The 17,718-nt window shown below is 39.7% G+C and overlaps 2 protein-coding genes across 9 annotated transcripts in view; one reads left to right on the top strand and one right to left on the bottom strand.

Annotated features, from left to right (window-relative positions):
• Positions 1–17,718, bottom strand: part of scyl3 (SCY1-like, kinase-like 3) — a 40,968-nt gene that overhangs the window by 22,642 nt on the left and 608 nt on the right. For 2 of the 5 annotated variants that reach the window (XM_048602469.1, XM_048602470.1), the window contains exons 1-4: positions 12,309–12,521; positions 7,539–7,724; positions 4,800–4,913; positions 4,592–4,648 (exon numbers count right to left, since the gene is read on the bottom strand). In XM_048602469.1, coding sequence (XP_048458426.1) covers positions 4,592–4,648; positions 4,800–4,913; positions 7,539–7,724; positions 12,309–12,473 — 522 coding nt within the window. In that variant the 5' untranslated portion in view covers positions 12,474–12,521. Of the gene's footprint in view, positions 1–4,591; positions 4,649–4,799; positions 4,914–7,538; positions 7,725–12,308; positions 12,522–17,718 lie in introns of those variants that run through there. The other 3 variants (XM_048602471.1, XM_048602473.1, XM_048602472.1) reach the window with 2 other exon arrangements.
• Positions 16,549–17,718, top strand: part of LOC109914373 (5'-AMP-activated protein kinase subunit beta-2-like) — a 41,071-nt gene continuing 39,901 nt past the window's right edge. For all 4 annotated transcript variants that reach the window (XM_020513965.2, XM_020513980.2, XM_048602475.1 and 1 more), the window contains exon 1: positions 16,549–16,657. The gene's annotated coding sequence lies outside the window, so the exon portion shown is untranslated. The remainder of the gene's footprint in view (positions 16,658–17,718) is intronic.

Genomic DNA, 17,718 nt, shown 5'->3' with positions numbered 1-17,718 from the left:
TCTTATGAGGAAAGGTTGAGGGAGCTAGGGCTTTTTTCATTGGAGCGAAGAAGGACGAGAGCTGACTTGATAGATGGATACAAGATGAGAGACATAGATACAGTGGATAGTCAGAGACTTTTTCCCAGGGCGGAAATGACTATTACAAGAGGGCATAATTTTAAGGTGACTGGAGGAAGGTATAGGGGAGATGTCAGAGGTAGGTTCTTTACACAGAGAGTGGTGGGCATGTGGAATGCGCTGCCGGCAGTGGTAGTGGAGTCAGATACTTCAGAAACTTTTAAGCGACTCTTGGATAGGCACATGGAGTATAGCAAAACGCAGGGTAGATTGATCTTAGTAGGATAATAGGTCGGCACAACATCGTGGGCCGAAGGGCCTGTACTGTGCTGTACTGTTCTATGTTCTATGTAAATGTCCATAAAACCTATCTTTTATAATCACCTCCACCAATTTACCCAGAATGAGTCAGATTCACAGGTCTGTAAGTTCCCCAGTTTCTCCTTACAACCTTTCTTAAAGGTATAACGTTAACCAAACTCCAGTTATCAGGCACCTCACGCGTAGTTACAGAGGATGGAAATATTTTTGCAAGGGGTCTCATAATTTCCTCCCTTACTTCCCACAACGTTCTGGGATATGCTAGATCAAGTCCCAGAGATTTATCCACCTTTATACTCTAAGACCTCCAGAGCTGCTTCTCCTGTAATGTGAACTGTTTTTAAAACATCAGTTTATTTCTCTGCATTCTCTAGACGCCATTTCTTTCTCCACAGTATCTCTCCCATCTCCAGGGGTTCAACACAGAGACAACCTCCTTGATCTTTAAGAGGCCCAACCCTCCCTCCAGTTACCCTCTTGCTCTTTAATGAATTTGTAGAATCTCTTTGGATTATCCTTAACCTTATCTGCCAATGCTATGTCATTATACCCTCTTTGCCTTCCTGATTTCTCTCTTAAGAATGCCCCTAAACTCTTTACATGGATTAAAAGAGATTCAATTGAACTAAGTTGTCTATATCTTTAAAAATTCTCTTTTATTCTTAACTAGGACCTCTATGCCTTTTTTCATCCATTGTTCCTTACTCTTCACTAACAGGAACAGTCTGCCTCTGAACTCTTGTCATCACACTTTTGAATGCCTCCCACTTGTCAGATGTTCTTTTACCTATGAACACGCCACTCCAATCAACTTTTCAAAGTTCTTGTCTCATACCATCATAATATGCTTTACTTCAATTAAACACCAACTTTTATGGAAGGCTTATCCTTTTCCATAATCATTTTGAAACTAATAGAATTATAGCCGCTAGACCCAAAGTGTTCCCCAACTTTTACTTCAGTCACCTGCCCTGCCTTGTTGCACAAAAGAAAGTCTAATGTTGCTCATTTTCTTGTAGCATCCACATATTGATCAAGAAAACTTTCTTGAACACATTTGACAAATTCTTCACCATCCAAACCTTTAAGATTAGGGTAGTCCCAGTGAATGCATGGAGAGTTAAAACCCCCCATTATTACAACCTTATTATGCTTACATATAAAATCGGAGATCTCCTGAATATTTGTTTCTCAATTTCTCTTACTTTTGGAGGGGGGGCCCTATAAAACAATCCCATCAAAGTGATCTTTCTTTTCTTATTTGTAATTTCTACCCACATATTTTCACTGGATGATTTTTCAGAAATATCTTCCCTAGTTACAGCGATAAAGTATTCCTTACTCAGAAATGCCACCCTCCTCCTTTTCTATCCTTCCTGTAGCATCTAAAATTGAGCCACCAGTCTTGTCCATCTCAGCCAAATTTCTGTAATAGCTACTATGTCCTAATCTCATGTTCTTAAACATGCCCGGAGTTCGTCAGCCTTATGTTTAAAGACCCTTTGCATTGAAGTAAATGCAATTCTGTTGTTCAGAATTACTACATACTTTGACTCTCGTCTTTCTTTTCTAATTGACGTGCTTTCCTCACATTCAGAACCTACCCCATCAATTCTTCCATTTACATTGCTATTTATAATTCCTCCACTCGCCTTCTCTATCAGTCTCCCTTAATAGAATGAGCAAATCTCCCTGCTAAGATGTTGGTCCTTTTCCAGTTTAGGTTAGATCCATCCTATTTGAACAGGTCTTTTCTATCCCAAAAGACATTTCAATTGTCCAAAAAAATTTAAAAAAAACCCGAATCCCTGAACAATACACTAGCTCTTCAGCTAGCGATTTATCTCTTTTAACCTTTTGTTCCTTCCCTTGTTTGAGTTTGACATTGGGAGTAAACCAGAAATTACTACTTTTAAAGGTTTTGTTTTAATCTTCTACCTAACCTCTTAAATTCACTCTGTACTGCTTTAATCCTTTCCCTAAAAATGTCATTCCTACCATTATATACAATAATTTCTGGCTTCTCAATCTCACTTGTATCAATACGCTTGAAACATTTAGAAATGTCCTTAATCCTAGCACCAGGAAAGCAACAAACCATCTTAAATTTACGCTCACTGCCACAGAACCGCTTGTCTATGCCCATGACAGGAGAGTCCCCTATAACAAAAGTTATATTAAATCTTGTCAAACACTGCCTGACATAAGAATCGTTCCAAGTGTCCAATAACTGACTGGCCCTTCCATTTTCCTCAGAGACTATCCCCTTCAACTGTTCCAAAAACTGAATATCTATTTGATAGAGAAATAGCCACTGGAGACTTTTGAACTACCTTCTTACCTTTCCTTACAGTCACCCATTTATTTGACTGATTCTGCTGGGTAATAACTTTTTAAAATCTACTAGCCATTTCACTCTGTACCTTATAAGTGGTTTTAATAACATTAACCCAAAAAAAAAGTATTAATAACACCTTATATATAAAATAAACTACTTTTCATTATTTTCTGTAGGTAATGTTAAAATGGGAAAAAATTAAAAATATATATATCAAACATAAGAAATTAAATAAAACCAACCCACTTAACTGATTAACCGAATAAAAATCATTCCTCTTCAATAAATTCCTCGAAGAAAAAAAATCTTCTCCAGAGCTAACCACGTGCAGGATTCTCCGGAACGAAAACAATTCCTTATTTTAAGAAAACTTCAGTTTTTTCAAATAAAACCTTTGAAATGTCAAAAACAAACCCTCTAAAACACATGCAGACGTTCTAAAATTTCTGAATTAAGAATAAATAAAAACCGCAGCCATTCACTGTGGACTTTTTACAGAAAGGTCCATTTGATTAAAAAAATCATTTTGTTTTTTTTTGAGGCTTTTGTGAATGTTGATAAAACAAATTGGAAAAAAATCTTTTTTAGTAAACTATAATGACTATGAAATGGATTTTTAAAAAAAACTAATAAATCTTTAACAAAGCCTGCAATCCCAAAACCAGTTGCAAGATCCATACAGCTCTTCGTCCAAGCGTGCTAACTGCTTTCTCTCTCCATAGGCTCTGCCTGATTCCACACCAATTTCAGAATTATCTGTATGTTTCATATTTCCAACAACTCCAGATTTGAGATTGTTAGAGCAATCTTCTAACACTAATCAAAAGAAAATGAACCTCATTACACAGATTTGTGTGTTATATTATCGCTTGCCCACAGTCCAACCTAGGGGCTTATTTATCCTCATTTTTTTGACAGCAATTGTGTATCTTAGTTCAGTGTTGGTCTCAACTTCATGAATCAACCTTTTTCCTATATCTTCCCTTGAAACTAAAGTTTCATTTTTCTTCTGTCTTCCCAAGAACTCTTTGGGAGTGCTATGCCTTGCAGATCAATACTGGGGCCTTTACTTATTAGCAAGGCAGTGCAATGCTCTGTGTTATATTGATCAAATTAGGAAGATCTCAGGGCGAATATCTTAATTCTGCCAAATAAACTGTTCTCAACTGAGATAATAAGCAATATACATCTGGCCTTAACATCAACAGGATCAGGAAGGATTGGTTGGGTAAAGAGCAAGGAAGGGGTCTTTTGCCTATCTGAACAAAGCAAAACTGTGACTATTGTGATCTTCAGTCAAATTATCAGCTAACAGACTCTTATAATGGTTACAACAGAATGAGCAATCCACCCAGTGCAACTCCTCTGCAAATTCTTCCTCTTCAAATAACTGTCCAATTCCTTTTTGATATTCCAATTAACCCTGTGTCCACTACAGTTCAAGTCAGTGTAATCCAGATATAGGGCCATTAGTTACAGATGTCTTTGGAGAAGCACTGGAGAGGCAGTGAGCTCCTGTCACTGTTCAGCAAAGCCTTCAGGCAAGAGCAGGAATGAGGGAGAAACAGATGGAATGTGGGAAGATTTTCATTTCTCTTCTGCCAATTGTCTTTTCAGTGGTATGTGAATAAAATAAACTTCACTGAGCGTACTGCTAACACCCAACTGTTCTTTACTCTTGCAAATTCTGCATGTTAGAACTGTTCAATTATGAAGGTGTTTGCAATACAAAAAGACACATCTAAAATCATAATTGTTAGCCAGAGCGATATAATATATCGAACAGCAGTTCCCCATCCTGTTAAAAAAAATCTAAGATTGATTTTCATCAAGAATTAAAGCATTGTTAGTATTTTATAATTATGGACACACCTGCTCCTCAGGAGCAACACTACTCAAATCTCTCAACGAGTTGATGCTGGACAAGAACTGCAAAAAGAAACAACATATAAAACATTAAATAAAAACATTTTAAAATAACTTTCAAGAACCGTACAATTCAAATTTTATTCTGCGATATAAGAAGGTAACATTGACCAAATGGACTTTTACAAAAAGAACTGAAATAACACGTTCTCACCTCAGCTGTTGCTTGAGAGAACTGACACATGGACTCCATACCTCCCAGCTTCCAGTGACCATCTTCACTCACAAACACAGATGAAATGCATACGTTATTGTGGCTCAGCTTTCCCTGTGATACAATGGAATAATATTGCATCGTAATATTGTATGTCATAATATTTTAATTATGATTCAAAAATAAAATTGTCTTTAGTGTGATTCTATGCTTGCAGAATCACTTCATTCAGTAAACAGATATTCCATGAAATAAATAATGCAAATAATTCTAATGCATCCATCAATCTGATCTTCAGTGTTCTATGCTCTTCACATTTCCTCCCCTATGCCAGGCAAATGGTAATCTGGAAAACATGTCAGTACCAACAATATTATCAAACTTTTATCTTCCAATAACAGGATTCAGAAGAGACCAGTCACAGTCAGAGGAATGCTATTGTAGACTGGAGATTACTTGCATTCAATCATATGAGAAAAACTAATGTTCAATATGAAAGATTTCATATTTTACTTTATTTTAGTTTAAGGTTCTAACAGTGAAGTCTTTGCTAATGGTTTCAACTGATTATTTAATTGAAGAAAAAGGAATCATCTGCCTGTAACATTAAAATATTAACTTACTGCCGTAGCCACAGGAAGATAAATATGTACATGATCTATTTAGTGGAAGTTCCCAGCCATTCGCGATTTTCCCTCCTTTACTACCTAACTCAAAATGTCTTTTTCGCATGTATGAACTTAGAGGTTGCGATTTAGAAAGCTATTCAGCACCATCCATGAGCTTGACACCAATTTAAAGCAAGTATACACAAATATTTTACTACAGTAGGCACTAGAGAAATGATCATGAGCAGAAATCTTGGCAATTTCCACTCTGGGAAATCGCAACCAGCTAAACCAATTGACACCAGCTTTTTAACAGATTGAGGAGGGGGCTCTTGTGGCTGTGATACAAGTGTACTGTAAATACCCCTCAACCGGCAGACAAGTCCCTTCTGCTTCAAATGGGTTTAATAACATCTCTGAATAATAGACTGAGGGTCCTTTGTGGTGCATTGGTAGTGTCCCCACTCCTGGAGTGGGAGACCTGGGTTCAAGTGCCACTTGCTCCAGAGGTGTGTAATAACATCTCTAAACAGGTTGATTAGAGATAGGTTAAATTAAGAAAAAATTAACATAGACTGAGGGCCCTTTTGTGGCACAGTGTAGCATCTCTATCCCTGGACCAAGAAGCCCAGGTTCAAGTCCTACTTGCTCCATTTCTGAATGGGTTGTAGAGGAAATATCTTAACATAGTAACAAAGGTCTAGAAATATCTGTATCACGTAGGTAGTGACAAAAGGGTTTAATTTTATGAAATTAATGTAACAATAACAGTAGTTGCAATTCATCTGCAGTGAAAACGAAGGATTTGTGAAGAAAAGTCTGAGCCACAAACACTGGAAAAATAATTTCTAGGTATAGGGTTGAATTGAATGTCAAGCCAAGCTGCCCTAAAACAAGATGTAGGATGTGTCAACAATCCAAATATCACCCAGTGAACAGATTAGTACTCCCTTTGACATCAAGGCTACCCACATTAAACCAACTGTGGCACCGTGGAATCTATCAAAACATTAGTAAGGAAAAAGACTGTCCCGCAGGTGAAGTTATACCTCATATACAAGGTGAGCCTTGCGGTTATGGACAAATCTTACAATCCCAGGATTTAACTCAAACCATTCCTTAAGGGAAGATCCTTATGGTGAAGCAGCAAAAGGTCTGGATAGTATTTTGTTCGTGTCTACTCTACAGCCTTCAGCCACCTCCACAACACTCCAATACTGAAGGGGGCCCATGGTGGTTTACAGATTAGGCTGACAAGTGACAAATAACAATTGCATCACAAACAACAGTGACATCCATTTCAAACATGAGAAAGTGTAGTTACTCCTCTGACATTCAACAAGACTATCATGGCTGAGACCTACATCAAGATTTTGGGAAATCATTAACCAGAAGTTAACAGAACCAGCCATGTCAACACTGTGGCTACAAAGAGTAGAAGAAATAGTCAGCTACAAATGAATCATCAACTGTCCTGCTTAAATCTTAAATCATCCACAAAGCTTAAGTTGTTAACATAATGACATACTCACCATGCGCCTGTTTGGAGGCAGCTGCAACACAAAAATCTTTGCAGAACTGTTTGATTGGTGGGTTGCCATTAGGCTCAACACCACCTTTTCAATTATCAGCAAGTGTCTTGCAGTATAATTCCAAAGATGCACTGGAGTTTCATTTCTAACATCACATATTTCCTTGACAACATCCACAAGTCAGAAAGAAAATAGCAATAATGTAATAGGAATACCCATCACTTTCAAGTTTTTTCTCAAAGTTATATAGCATCAGGACTTGAATCACTGTCATCATTCCTCCCCCTATTGCTGGGTCAAAATGATGGCAAGGATCATCACAAAGTTTGTAGCAGTTCAAGGAGAAGACTCAATCTTCTCATTGGATATAGAAAGGGGCAGTTTTAGAAGTGTTACTTATCTCCCAAACACAAATTAAGGAGGGTCTAGGCCGAAACGTCAGCCTTGCTGCTCCTCTGATGCTGCTTGGCCTGCTGTGTTCATCCAGCTCTACACCTTGTTATCTCACAAAATTTGAATACAGCTTTCACACAAACAAGACAATGATATATTTTCTCAGCTAAATTCAACAACTGCTTGCCTCCAAACCTTGTACTTACTCGGTCATGCAGGAAGATCAGTGCTTGGAGGATGTCAAAGATTCCTGCACAGATCTCGTCTGCTGAAAGATCTTCAAGGATCATATGCAGAGGTTGCACACGTTCAGTAACCAAGTGGATTCCATCAACTTCAACTGTGCTTGATAAGAACCTCAACAGGCATGGATGGCGTAAAGTTTTCAAATGCTGAAATAGACAGGTGATGATATTTACATCTTTAACTCTCAAAACAACTACAACAGATATCCTTTCTCAGAGCACTTAAGTGCTGTATCCTCCAGACAGACAGAATTCACAGGTTTCTGAATGTGAATTTATTTGTTTGCTATTGAAAGAAATGGGACAGGCAATTCTTTGTTAACTTTAAAAAACTTCCTCCACACATGAAAGAAAACACTAGATACTTCCTCCAAGTCTCTGACACCATTTATCTAAATTCAACACCTCCATAACAACAGTCACTGCATCAAGGCTAAACCAAAACTGCAGTAACTAAAATTGTGTGCAAACAACTGGCCATGACAAAGCTAATCAACATTGTTCCATTGAAAGGTCAAATTGAAATGTTAACTGCTTCTTTGCGGATGCTGCCAGACCTGAGTATTTCCAGCATTGAATTTTTATTTCAGCATTCTAGCATCCATAGCATTTTTATTTTGCATGGTTGTTTCTATGATCTGTGCTAATAGGTAGCCATTGAACCAGACATTATACTTCTGACGACTCCATAAAAATCTCTTCCATTTTCTAGTCAAACCTGTTTTCACTGCAAAAACAAAAGATGCTTTCCCTTGTATGTATTGAAACCTTCCAGACTCGTCATCGGAATTAAACTCCGAATTGCTGATCTTTATCCAGTGAGGACTGACTCTCAGCAGCTAAAGCAAATATAGTTTGAATGCCTGTAGTATTGGTCTATGTAAACTTTTAAGTCAGGCATCTTAACTTTACAGCTTAAATAGAGCCGTCAACAGTAAGGCAGCCAAGTCTTGGTCGCAAAGATAAATATCAAAAACACTGTGTTTTTATGTTTCTTTTTGCCCCCATTCTTGGGAATTAAGGATATCACCATTTTGGTGAAAACAGTCAAGTAAAAACTGGCACTAATGACTCTTGACACTTCTCAATATTTATCCATTACAATGTTGATCTGGGAAAACTGGTTCTCACTTTTCTTTCATCACCGCCACTGGAAACACCAAGATTCTACATAACATTTCATTGTAATGGAAAATCCAAGATTAAAATATTCAATAGGGACAATGGATATGAATGAAAGGCCTATCACTTCAGGGACAAGTGTGAGTTGGAAACTTATTGTTACATAAGACCAAGATACTTTGTATTATTTTACTTCAGATTAATAAGAATGTTTTGTTTTAAATTGCTTAAGAATCCCTAGGAAACATCAAAAAATTTACTGTGGGCAATCAACTTTTAAGTTGTTCAGAATTAGCATATTTTCAGGATAACAATTCTAAACAAGTGTCATTACGGACTCAAAATGTTAATTATTTTTCTGTCCACAGATACTACCAGACCTGCTGAGTTTCTCCAGCACTTCTGCTTTTATCTTGGATCTCCAGAATCTGCAATGTGTCTATATTATTATAATTGTAGGATGCTCACGCTCATGTTCTGACATCAAGGTAGAGGCTATTTGGTTTCTGGGAAAGGACTAAAGACATTTTGACCTGGCATAACAATGAGCATAAATCCTAAATTTTCTTGATCTTTACCACAAATTTGCATTAAACCAGTTTTAAAGTTGTTTCTCAGCACAGGTTAATACATTTTGGCACAATTAACTTTTATTAAAGACTTCTCTCCAACTCAAAATGTTAACATGCTTGCAAATACTGAAAGCTTGTATCGTTCCAGAATCTATTCTTTTTACTTCAGTTTTTAATATTCCTTTTCAGTTACATGTTGACAATAGGGCAGGTGGTTGTTCAATTGGGAATTCTCCAAAGTGCCAAGGACAGTATTTATCCCTAAAAAGAAAGAACACTAAAATAGATCACCTCATCGTTGCCACATTGTTTCTGGGGCCTTGCTGTTTGCAAATTAATTGTCATGTTTTCTTTGAGTGCAGTCACTTCTGTAATAAAATATTTCATTCTGCTGTAAAATGCTAAGATGTTTTAGAGCTGTGACTATGCATGCTCACTCATTCTTTGATGCAGGCAGATACAAAAATCTCCTGATTTAATTTTGTACAATGAAATAAAAGCAGAGAATGTTGGAAGAAAACAAATCAGTTAAGCATCTGAAATACAAACTTGCCCTTTTTTTTTTATAGATAAAGACTGATATCTAGCGAATAAATTTAAATCTTGTTGCCATGATTGTTCATACCAACCTATCCTTGCTGAGCTATTTTACAGTTTAAACAAGGCTAACCTGGACACTACACTGCACACAATCTTTGCTTTCAATCACATTTACGTCAAAAATGCAACCTGACATGCCCCCACCTACAAATTTGGGGATGAAAGAACTTAGTTAAAAAAGAGATAATGCCCTTATTGCCTTCCATCTATCAGTTACAGTCGAGCTCAGTTTCAAGGGGGTCCAAAAGTTGACAAATTACAGATAGTAACCCACACAGTTTCATTAAGACAATATTGATTCCTGGTTAATCAAGGTCCCTTCCACATTGATTTTCTAATCCACAATTTCCTTCCTTAGCTTACATGGAGGAAGGGAACTCCAACTCAATGCAGCCGTGAAGCAGCTGGCATCAATCCCCAAGAAAGCGTATCACTTAGAGGAGCAACCTTTGCTTGATGGGTGCAATAATATTTCCAACTACCATGTCATAAAGCATCCATCACAAATTGGGAGCTCCCTCATCCCCATTCACTTCTTATCATGTCAGGTGGAGGAGTAATGTGAGAAAGCCTCTACACTTGAAGTCAGAGGTGTACAGCATGGCAATAGACCCCTTAGTCCAACTCATCCATGCCAACCAAATATCTTAAATTGATATAGTCCCATTTGCCAGCATTTGGCCTGTTTCCCTCTAAACCCTTCATGTTCATATACCCATGCAGATGTCTTTCAAATGTTATAATTGTACCAGCCTAAATCACTCCCTCTGGTAGTTTATTCTATACGTGCACCACCCTCTAGGTGAAAAAGTTCCCCCTTAGGTCCCTTTTAAATCTTTCCCTTCTCACCTTAAACCTATGCCCTCTAGTTTTGGAATCCCCTACCCTGGGAAAAAGACCTTGGCTATTCACCCTATCCATGCCCCTCATGATTTTATAAACCTCTATAAAAGGTCACCCCTCAGCCTTTGACATTCTAGAGAAAATAGCACCAGCCTATTCAGCCTCTCCCTATTGCTCAAACACTCCAACCCTGGCAACATCCTTGTAAATTTTTTTTGAACCCTTTCAAGTTTAACAGCATCCTTCCTGTAGCGAGGAGACTAGAACTGAATGCAGTATTCCAAAAGTGGCCTAACCAAGGTCCTGTATAGCCACGACAACACCTCCCAACTCTTTCAAGGAACTATGAAACAGCACTTCAAGGTCTCTTTGTTCAGCAACACTCTCCAGGACCTTATAAGTCCTGCCCTGATTTGCCGTACCAAAATGCAGCACCTCCCATTTACCTAAATTAAACTCCATCTGCCACTCCTCAGCCCATCTGATTAAGTTCCCATTGTACTTTGGGGCAACCTTCTTCGCTGTACTCATTTGCAAACTTACTAACCATATCTCCTATCTGCACATCCAAATCATTTATGTAAGTGACAAAAACCAGTGGACCCACCATCAGTCCTTGCAGCACACTGCTGGTCACGAGCCTCCAGTCCAAAAAGCACCACCACACTCTGTCTCCTACCTTCAAGTCAGTTCTGTATCCAAATGGCTAGTTCTCCCTGTATTCCATGTGATCTAACCTTATTGCTCAGTCTACCATGCAGAACCTTGTCGAAGGCCTTACTGAAGTCCACACAGACCACATCCACCATTCTGCCATCAATCCTCTTTGTCACTTCTCCAAAAATTTGATCAAGTTAGTTAGACACGATTTCCCATGAACAGAGCCATGTTTACTATACCTAGTCAGTCCTTACCTTTCCACATCCATGTAAATTTTGTCCCTCAGAATCACCTCCAAAGACTTGCCCATCACTGATGTCAGGCTCACCGGTCTATATTTCCCTGGCTTTTCCTTACCACCTTTCTTAAATAATGGCATCACGTTAGCTAACCTGTGCTTCTTCCAGCACGTCACCTGTGGCTACTGATGATGCAAATATCTCAGCAAAAGACCGAGCAATCACAAGGGAAGGATTAGGTATCGTTAGAATGGTTTAGGTATGATTAGAATGGTTTAGGCTGGTACAATTATAACATTTGAAAGACATCTGCATGGGTATATGAACATGAAGGGTTTAGAGGGAAATGGGCCAAATGCTGGCAAATGGGACTATATCAATTTAAGATATTTGGTTGGCATGGATGAATTGGACCAAAGAGTCTATTGCCATGCTGTACATCTGACTTCAAGTGTAGAGGCTTTCTCACTCCACAAGGGGCAAGACACCCCACCCCCCTCCAAAAAAAACTCTCAGGACAGGTGGAGGGGCAGCATCGAACCACTTACCGCCCAACCTCCCACGGTCGGGGCGGAATCACCCCCAAAGTCTGGGGTAAGGGTAGGGGCTGGGGCTGGGGCTGGGGCTGGGACAGAAACATCCTTACTCACACATCCCACCCTCAGGGCGGTAGCAGCCGCCTAGGGCCACTCTACCTTGGCTGCCTTGTTGACGGCCTCCTCGTTGCCCCGCTGATAGATGAACACGGACACCGGCTGCTCTTCCTCCAGAACCGCCCGATAGACGCTGAGACCGGCGGGCAGAGTGACCGGCGGCTCTTCGAGCCGGCAGCTCCGGGCCGCACTGCTCTCTGCGCCCATATCCTGAAAAAGCGGAGCGGCCGAATCCACTGGGAACCCGGACAACAATCTCCAAAGTGACCCCGCATATCCGGCTGACCCGGAAACACAGGTTACACCCCGCCCGCATGCGCAGTGTGAGGCGAGTGCGCAGGAGTAGAAGCTTGAGACGTTGCTGTTAACAGCCAGTTGTTCTCACAGGGAGAGAGTTTAGTAGCAAAACCCCAACAACGATGGCTCCTTAAAACAAAGAACTGCGGATGCTGGAAATCTGATACAAAAGCTGCTGGAGAATCTCCGCAGGTCTGGCAGCATCTGTGGAGAGAGAAAGTGGAGTTAAGCGGTCCGGTGACCCTTCTTCAGAATGAGGCTTCCTCGACATCGCACTCATTTTCTGTTCATCTCCCTTTCTTCCTCATTGAGAAAACCCCTGAGAATATGCTCAGGCCCATCTATCAAGGTTTAAGAGAAGAGAGGATAAATCATTTATAGTCGTTGATTCATGCAACGTGGAGATGTAGACACCTCTAGACGGTAGAACGAAGTGAGCACGGTGTAATCAGTTGTTTGAATTCCTTGAACGACTGTACGTAAATAGTGCAATAAGTCTTAACTTCAAACGGCAGGGAAAGGAAAAACAATGAGATCACTTAGGATAGTTCATTTGGAACTTTAAAGGATGGAAGTTCAAAGGCACATTTATCTGAAATGAAATAAAAATCTGAAAAAGGGAAAGACTTGAAAGTGTAGAGGAAGCTTTCCAACACTAAAAGGTTTTTAAGCTACTCAGGTGTAAACCTGTGTTTGGGACCAGTGCCCATTTGTCAATATTTGGCAACAGTCGGTGCATCTTACAGGCGACCTTGATAAAGATATTTTTCATATTGACAGTTCTGGGTAAGTCACAGGATTCCAATGTTTTACAGGACTGTTTCGGTCATCTGAGAGTCAGAGGGAAAACAAATGCATATTTGTAGCACAAATTAAAAATATCCTAACAAATTTCTTCATAATTTAGGATGCTACCAAAAATCACTCGAGACTGTAAATACAGTATTGCAAATTTAGATTGGATAGTTTAATTGTTACTGTAGACACTGGAGTTTAAAGTGGCAAAATGTAAAAGTAAACACAAACTCTGCTTTTCCTGAAGAATACTTTTTCCCTTGATTGTCCAAGTGCAATACCTTGGGAGTTTGACTAATAAGTTCAAATGCTGAGTATCAGCCTGATCAATTATAATGTTTACTACCTTACACAGAATTAGAATTAGCTTTATTGTCACATATACTGCACTTGGCAGTGCCATCTTAGGTATCTTGGTACCTAGGCATAGATTATTAGGAATAAGTTAGAAAAATGCAAAATCATAGGAATAAAATAAAGGAATAAAAAATTCTAAACTACAGACTTTTCACCACATTCTGCCCCAGCACTTAGCCTCCAGACCACAAAAAGAATATAAAAATGAAATTACATAAATAGAGTTCAATTTCTCAACAAGGGGTCTACAAACACAAATATAGGGCTTTGAAGTAACGTATTCACTCCTGGGTAATGGACAAAATCTTAAGCACAGAAGTTCATAAGACATTGAAGCAAAATTAGGCCATTCGGCCCATTGATTTTGCTCCACCATTCAATCAATGATCTGTTTCTCAACTCCATTCTCCTGCCTTCCCCATAACTCTCAATCCCCTTACTAATCAAGAACCTATCTATCTCTGTCTTAAATACACTCAATGACTTGGTCTCTACAGCCTTCTACTGCAATGAGTTGCACAGATTCACCACCCTCTGGCTGAAGAAATTCCTCCTCATCTTAGTTCAAACAATTTGACCCTTCAGTTTGAGGTTGCGTCCTCAGGTCCTAGTCTCTCCGACCGGTGGAAGTATCTCCACATCCACTGTTTCTAGGCCTCTCAGAATTCTGTAAGTTTTAATGAGATACACCCCCCATTTCCTTCTAAACTCCATGGAATACAGACCCAGAGTCCTCAACTGCACCTCAAAAACAAGCCCTTCACACCTGGATCATTCTTGTAAACCTCCTTTGGATCCCCTCCAAGGCCAGACATCCTTCGAACTGAACTGCACGTTAACCTTAGGAGAATCCTGAACCAGGAATCCTAAGACCCTTTGTGCTTCAGATTACTGAAGGCTTTCCCCATTTAGAAAATAGTCTCTATTCTTCTTACCAAAGTGCATAACCTCACACTTTCCCCACATTGTATTCCATCTGCCACTTCTTTTCTCACTCTCCTATCTTGCCCAAGTCCTTATGCAGCCACCCCACATCCTCAACGCTACTTGTCCCTCCACCTATCTTTGCATCATTGGCAAATATACCAACAATGCCCTCAGTTTCTTCATCTAGATCATTAATGTATAACATGAAAGGTTGTGGTCACAACACTGATCCCTGCAGAATCCACCAATCACTGACTGCCATATTGAAAAAGACTCCTTTATCCTGCTTTCTGCCAGTCAGTTAGTCTTTTATCCACATCAGTACCTTGTCCCTAACACCACGGGCTCTTATTTAGCAGCTTCCTGTGCAGCACTTTGTCAAAGATCTTTTGGAAATTCAAATAGATCATATCCACTGGTTCTCCTTTGTCTAACTTCTTTTACCCATGCACTTCCAAGTACTCCGCAATCTCATTCTTAATAATACTGTAAAATCTTAACAAAGACCGAGGTCAGGCTAACCAGCCTATAATGTCCTGTCTTCTACATCCCTCCCTTCTTAAACAGGCATGTTACATTAGCCATTCTCCAATCCTCTGGGCCCTCCCTGATTCCAGTGATTCCTGAAAGATCACCAGCAATACCTTCACAATATCCTTCATAACTTTAGGGTGTAGTCCATCTGGTCCAGGAGATTTATACATCTTCAGACCTTTCAGCTTCTCCAGCACCTTCTCCTTAGAGATGGCCACTACACTCACCTCTGTACCCTGACTCTTGAAGTTCTGGTATGCTACTCGTGTCTCGCACCGTGAACGCTGATGCAAAATATCTAATCAATTCCTATTACTTTTCTTTGTTTCACATTACTATTTCTCCAGTCATATTTGTTGGTAATCCAGTGTCCACTGTTGTTTCTCATTATTTTATCCTACTTGATAGCTTACCCTCAAATTTCATTTTCTCCTTCCTGTTGCTTTTATAGTCATCCTCTGCAGTTTTTAAACCTCTGGCTTCCCACAGTATGCTTTTTCTTTTGCTTTTATGCTGTCCCTCACTTCCCTTGTCAGGATGGTTGCCTCGCCGCCGCCCACCCCACGACCGTTTCTTCTTCCTTGGGATGAATTTCTGCTGTATCTCCCAAATAATCCCCAGAAGCCCCTGCCATTGTTGCTCTATCGTCTTCCCTGCGGAGCTTCCCTTCCAATCACCTCTGGCCAGCTCCACCCTCAGGTCTTTGTAGTTACCTTTACGAGAAGTCCTTCATATGCAATTATATTGATTTTTTTTTTTTTAAAAGTCATTATTGTGAAAGATAAGTTTTAATTTTAAAGTTTTTAAACTATTTAAAATATTTATCAGTCCTAGGAACCAGCCCTTCAAGCCACTGCATCAAAATCTGTTTTATAATTTGTATTTTTCAGATGATTAATTTTATACAATATGTACTTTGTCTATTCTTTGAAACCAAAATATTACTGACACTGATATCAACACTTTAGTTATAAAGTTCAATTTTAATTATTCCTTTTACAAATATTGATGTGAGTACAAGATATGTAACAGAATAAACAGCATATTCATTGACTCAACATGAACTGTGGCTGCTGGTACATGTGAAATGGTCTTGCATGTTTATTTCACACTTCAAATTCCTTGTTGCTAATGTAAACAAGTGTTTAAAAATTACAGGAATGGCCCGTCTGCCAGAATACAAATGCTGGGCAGGAGGTAGATATTTACAAGTTGTTGCAATTATCTGAGTTTTCAAATTTAGATTGCCTTTTACATGAGGCATTTGGCCTGAACGTAGAGCAAGGGCGAAGTGGGGAGCGTGAGGTGGTGGTTTGAAGGTGAAAAGCACGTGCGCGGGCGCGGGAACGGCACGGGCACGCGCAGCGGTTACGTCAGTTGATTGCGGGAGGCGGGACCGAGGGAACCGGAGCAACAGGTTCACCCCTTCCCGGGTGATAAGGTCCTTGAGCCCGGGCAGCACATCAGCGAAATACCAGCAGGTATCCCAGCTCTTGTCACTGTCTTTAACGTCCCATTCCCTAGATCGGTCGTCCCCAGAAACAAAACGAGGGTTTGGGTTAACAAGGTTGTAGAGCTGGATGAACACAGCAGGCCAAGCAGCATCGGAGAAGCAGGAAAGCTGACGTTTCGGGCCTAGACCCTTCTTCATAAATTAGTCGGGGCTTTAAGGAGGCCTGGTTCCTCCTGTTCAGACGCGGTTGACAACGTTTGTAGGATTTTAGCAGCGGAGTGGTGTCGAGTCAGTGGTCTTTTATCGTAGTTAACAGGAGAGGCCGGACTGCGCTCACAAATTGCACTTGCTGCTGAAACCCATTTGTTTTATTGCTTCGTCGCAAATGAATATGCGTGCGATATTTGCAAATATAACCTAATCACCTTGACAGCGTAATGCAACCATACAAAAGCAGCGACTTTTAAGTTTTTCAGTTGATGCTGTTGTGCTTCCTCTAAATTATTATTCAAAACACCTTCCCTCCCCACTCGTTTTATATAAAAGTGTGTGGAGGTCACTCATAACGGAATCGAAATACCTTATAAGAACAACTCGTATGTACGTTACGTCATCTGCATTTTGAATTATCTTGCAAGGGTACTTTTTTATTAAAGCAATTGTAAGTTGCGAATAAACACCAGCATAGCGAAAAAAAAACAATTTAACTTCACCCAGAGTGATCAAAAAGCTGTATTCTGGGAAATAAGTGAAATTTTGTGATGTGAATTTGGAATGTTTTCCGGACGGATGAGCCGAGGTCAGTGCTTTCCAAACCATTCACCAATATTAGCCCGTTTTAAAGTTCGAAAAGTAACGTCACTCCAGCTGAAACAAAACCAGTAATATCTGGTATATAACTAAAGTAAACATAAGAAAAAATTGTTTTAAAGGCACGTTATAAGAAAATTTTATGAACTCTCAGATATCAAACCAGTTCTATATATTCCCCTGATAGTAGGAACTGCAGATGCTGGAGAATCTGCGATAACAAGGTGTAGAGCTGGATGAACACAGCAGGCCAAGCAGCATCAGAGGAGTAGGAAAGTT

The sequence above is a fragment of the Rhincodon typus genome, chromosome 10 (genome assembly GCF_021869965.1).
Source record: "Rhincodon typus isolate 14 chromosome 10, sRhiTyp1.1, whole genome shotgun sequence".
Classification (NCBI taxonomy): domain Eukaryota; kingdom Metazoa; phylum Chordata; class Chondrichthyes; order Orectolobiformes; family Rhincodontidae; genus Rhincodon; species Rhincodon typus.
This window is presented reverse-complemented; position numbering and strand designations above follow the sequence as displayed.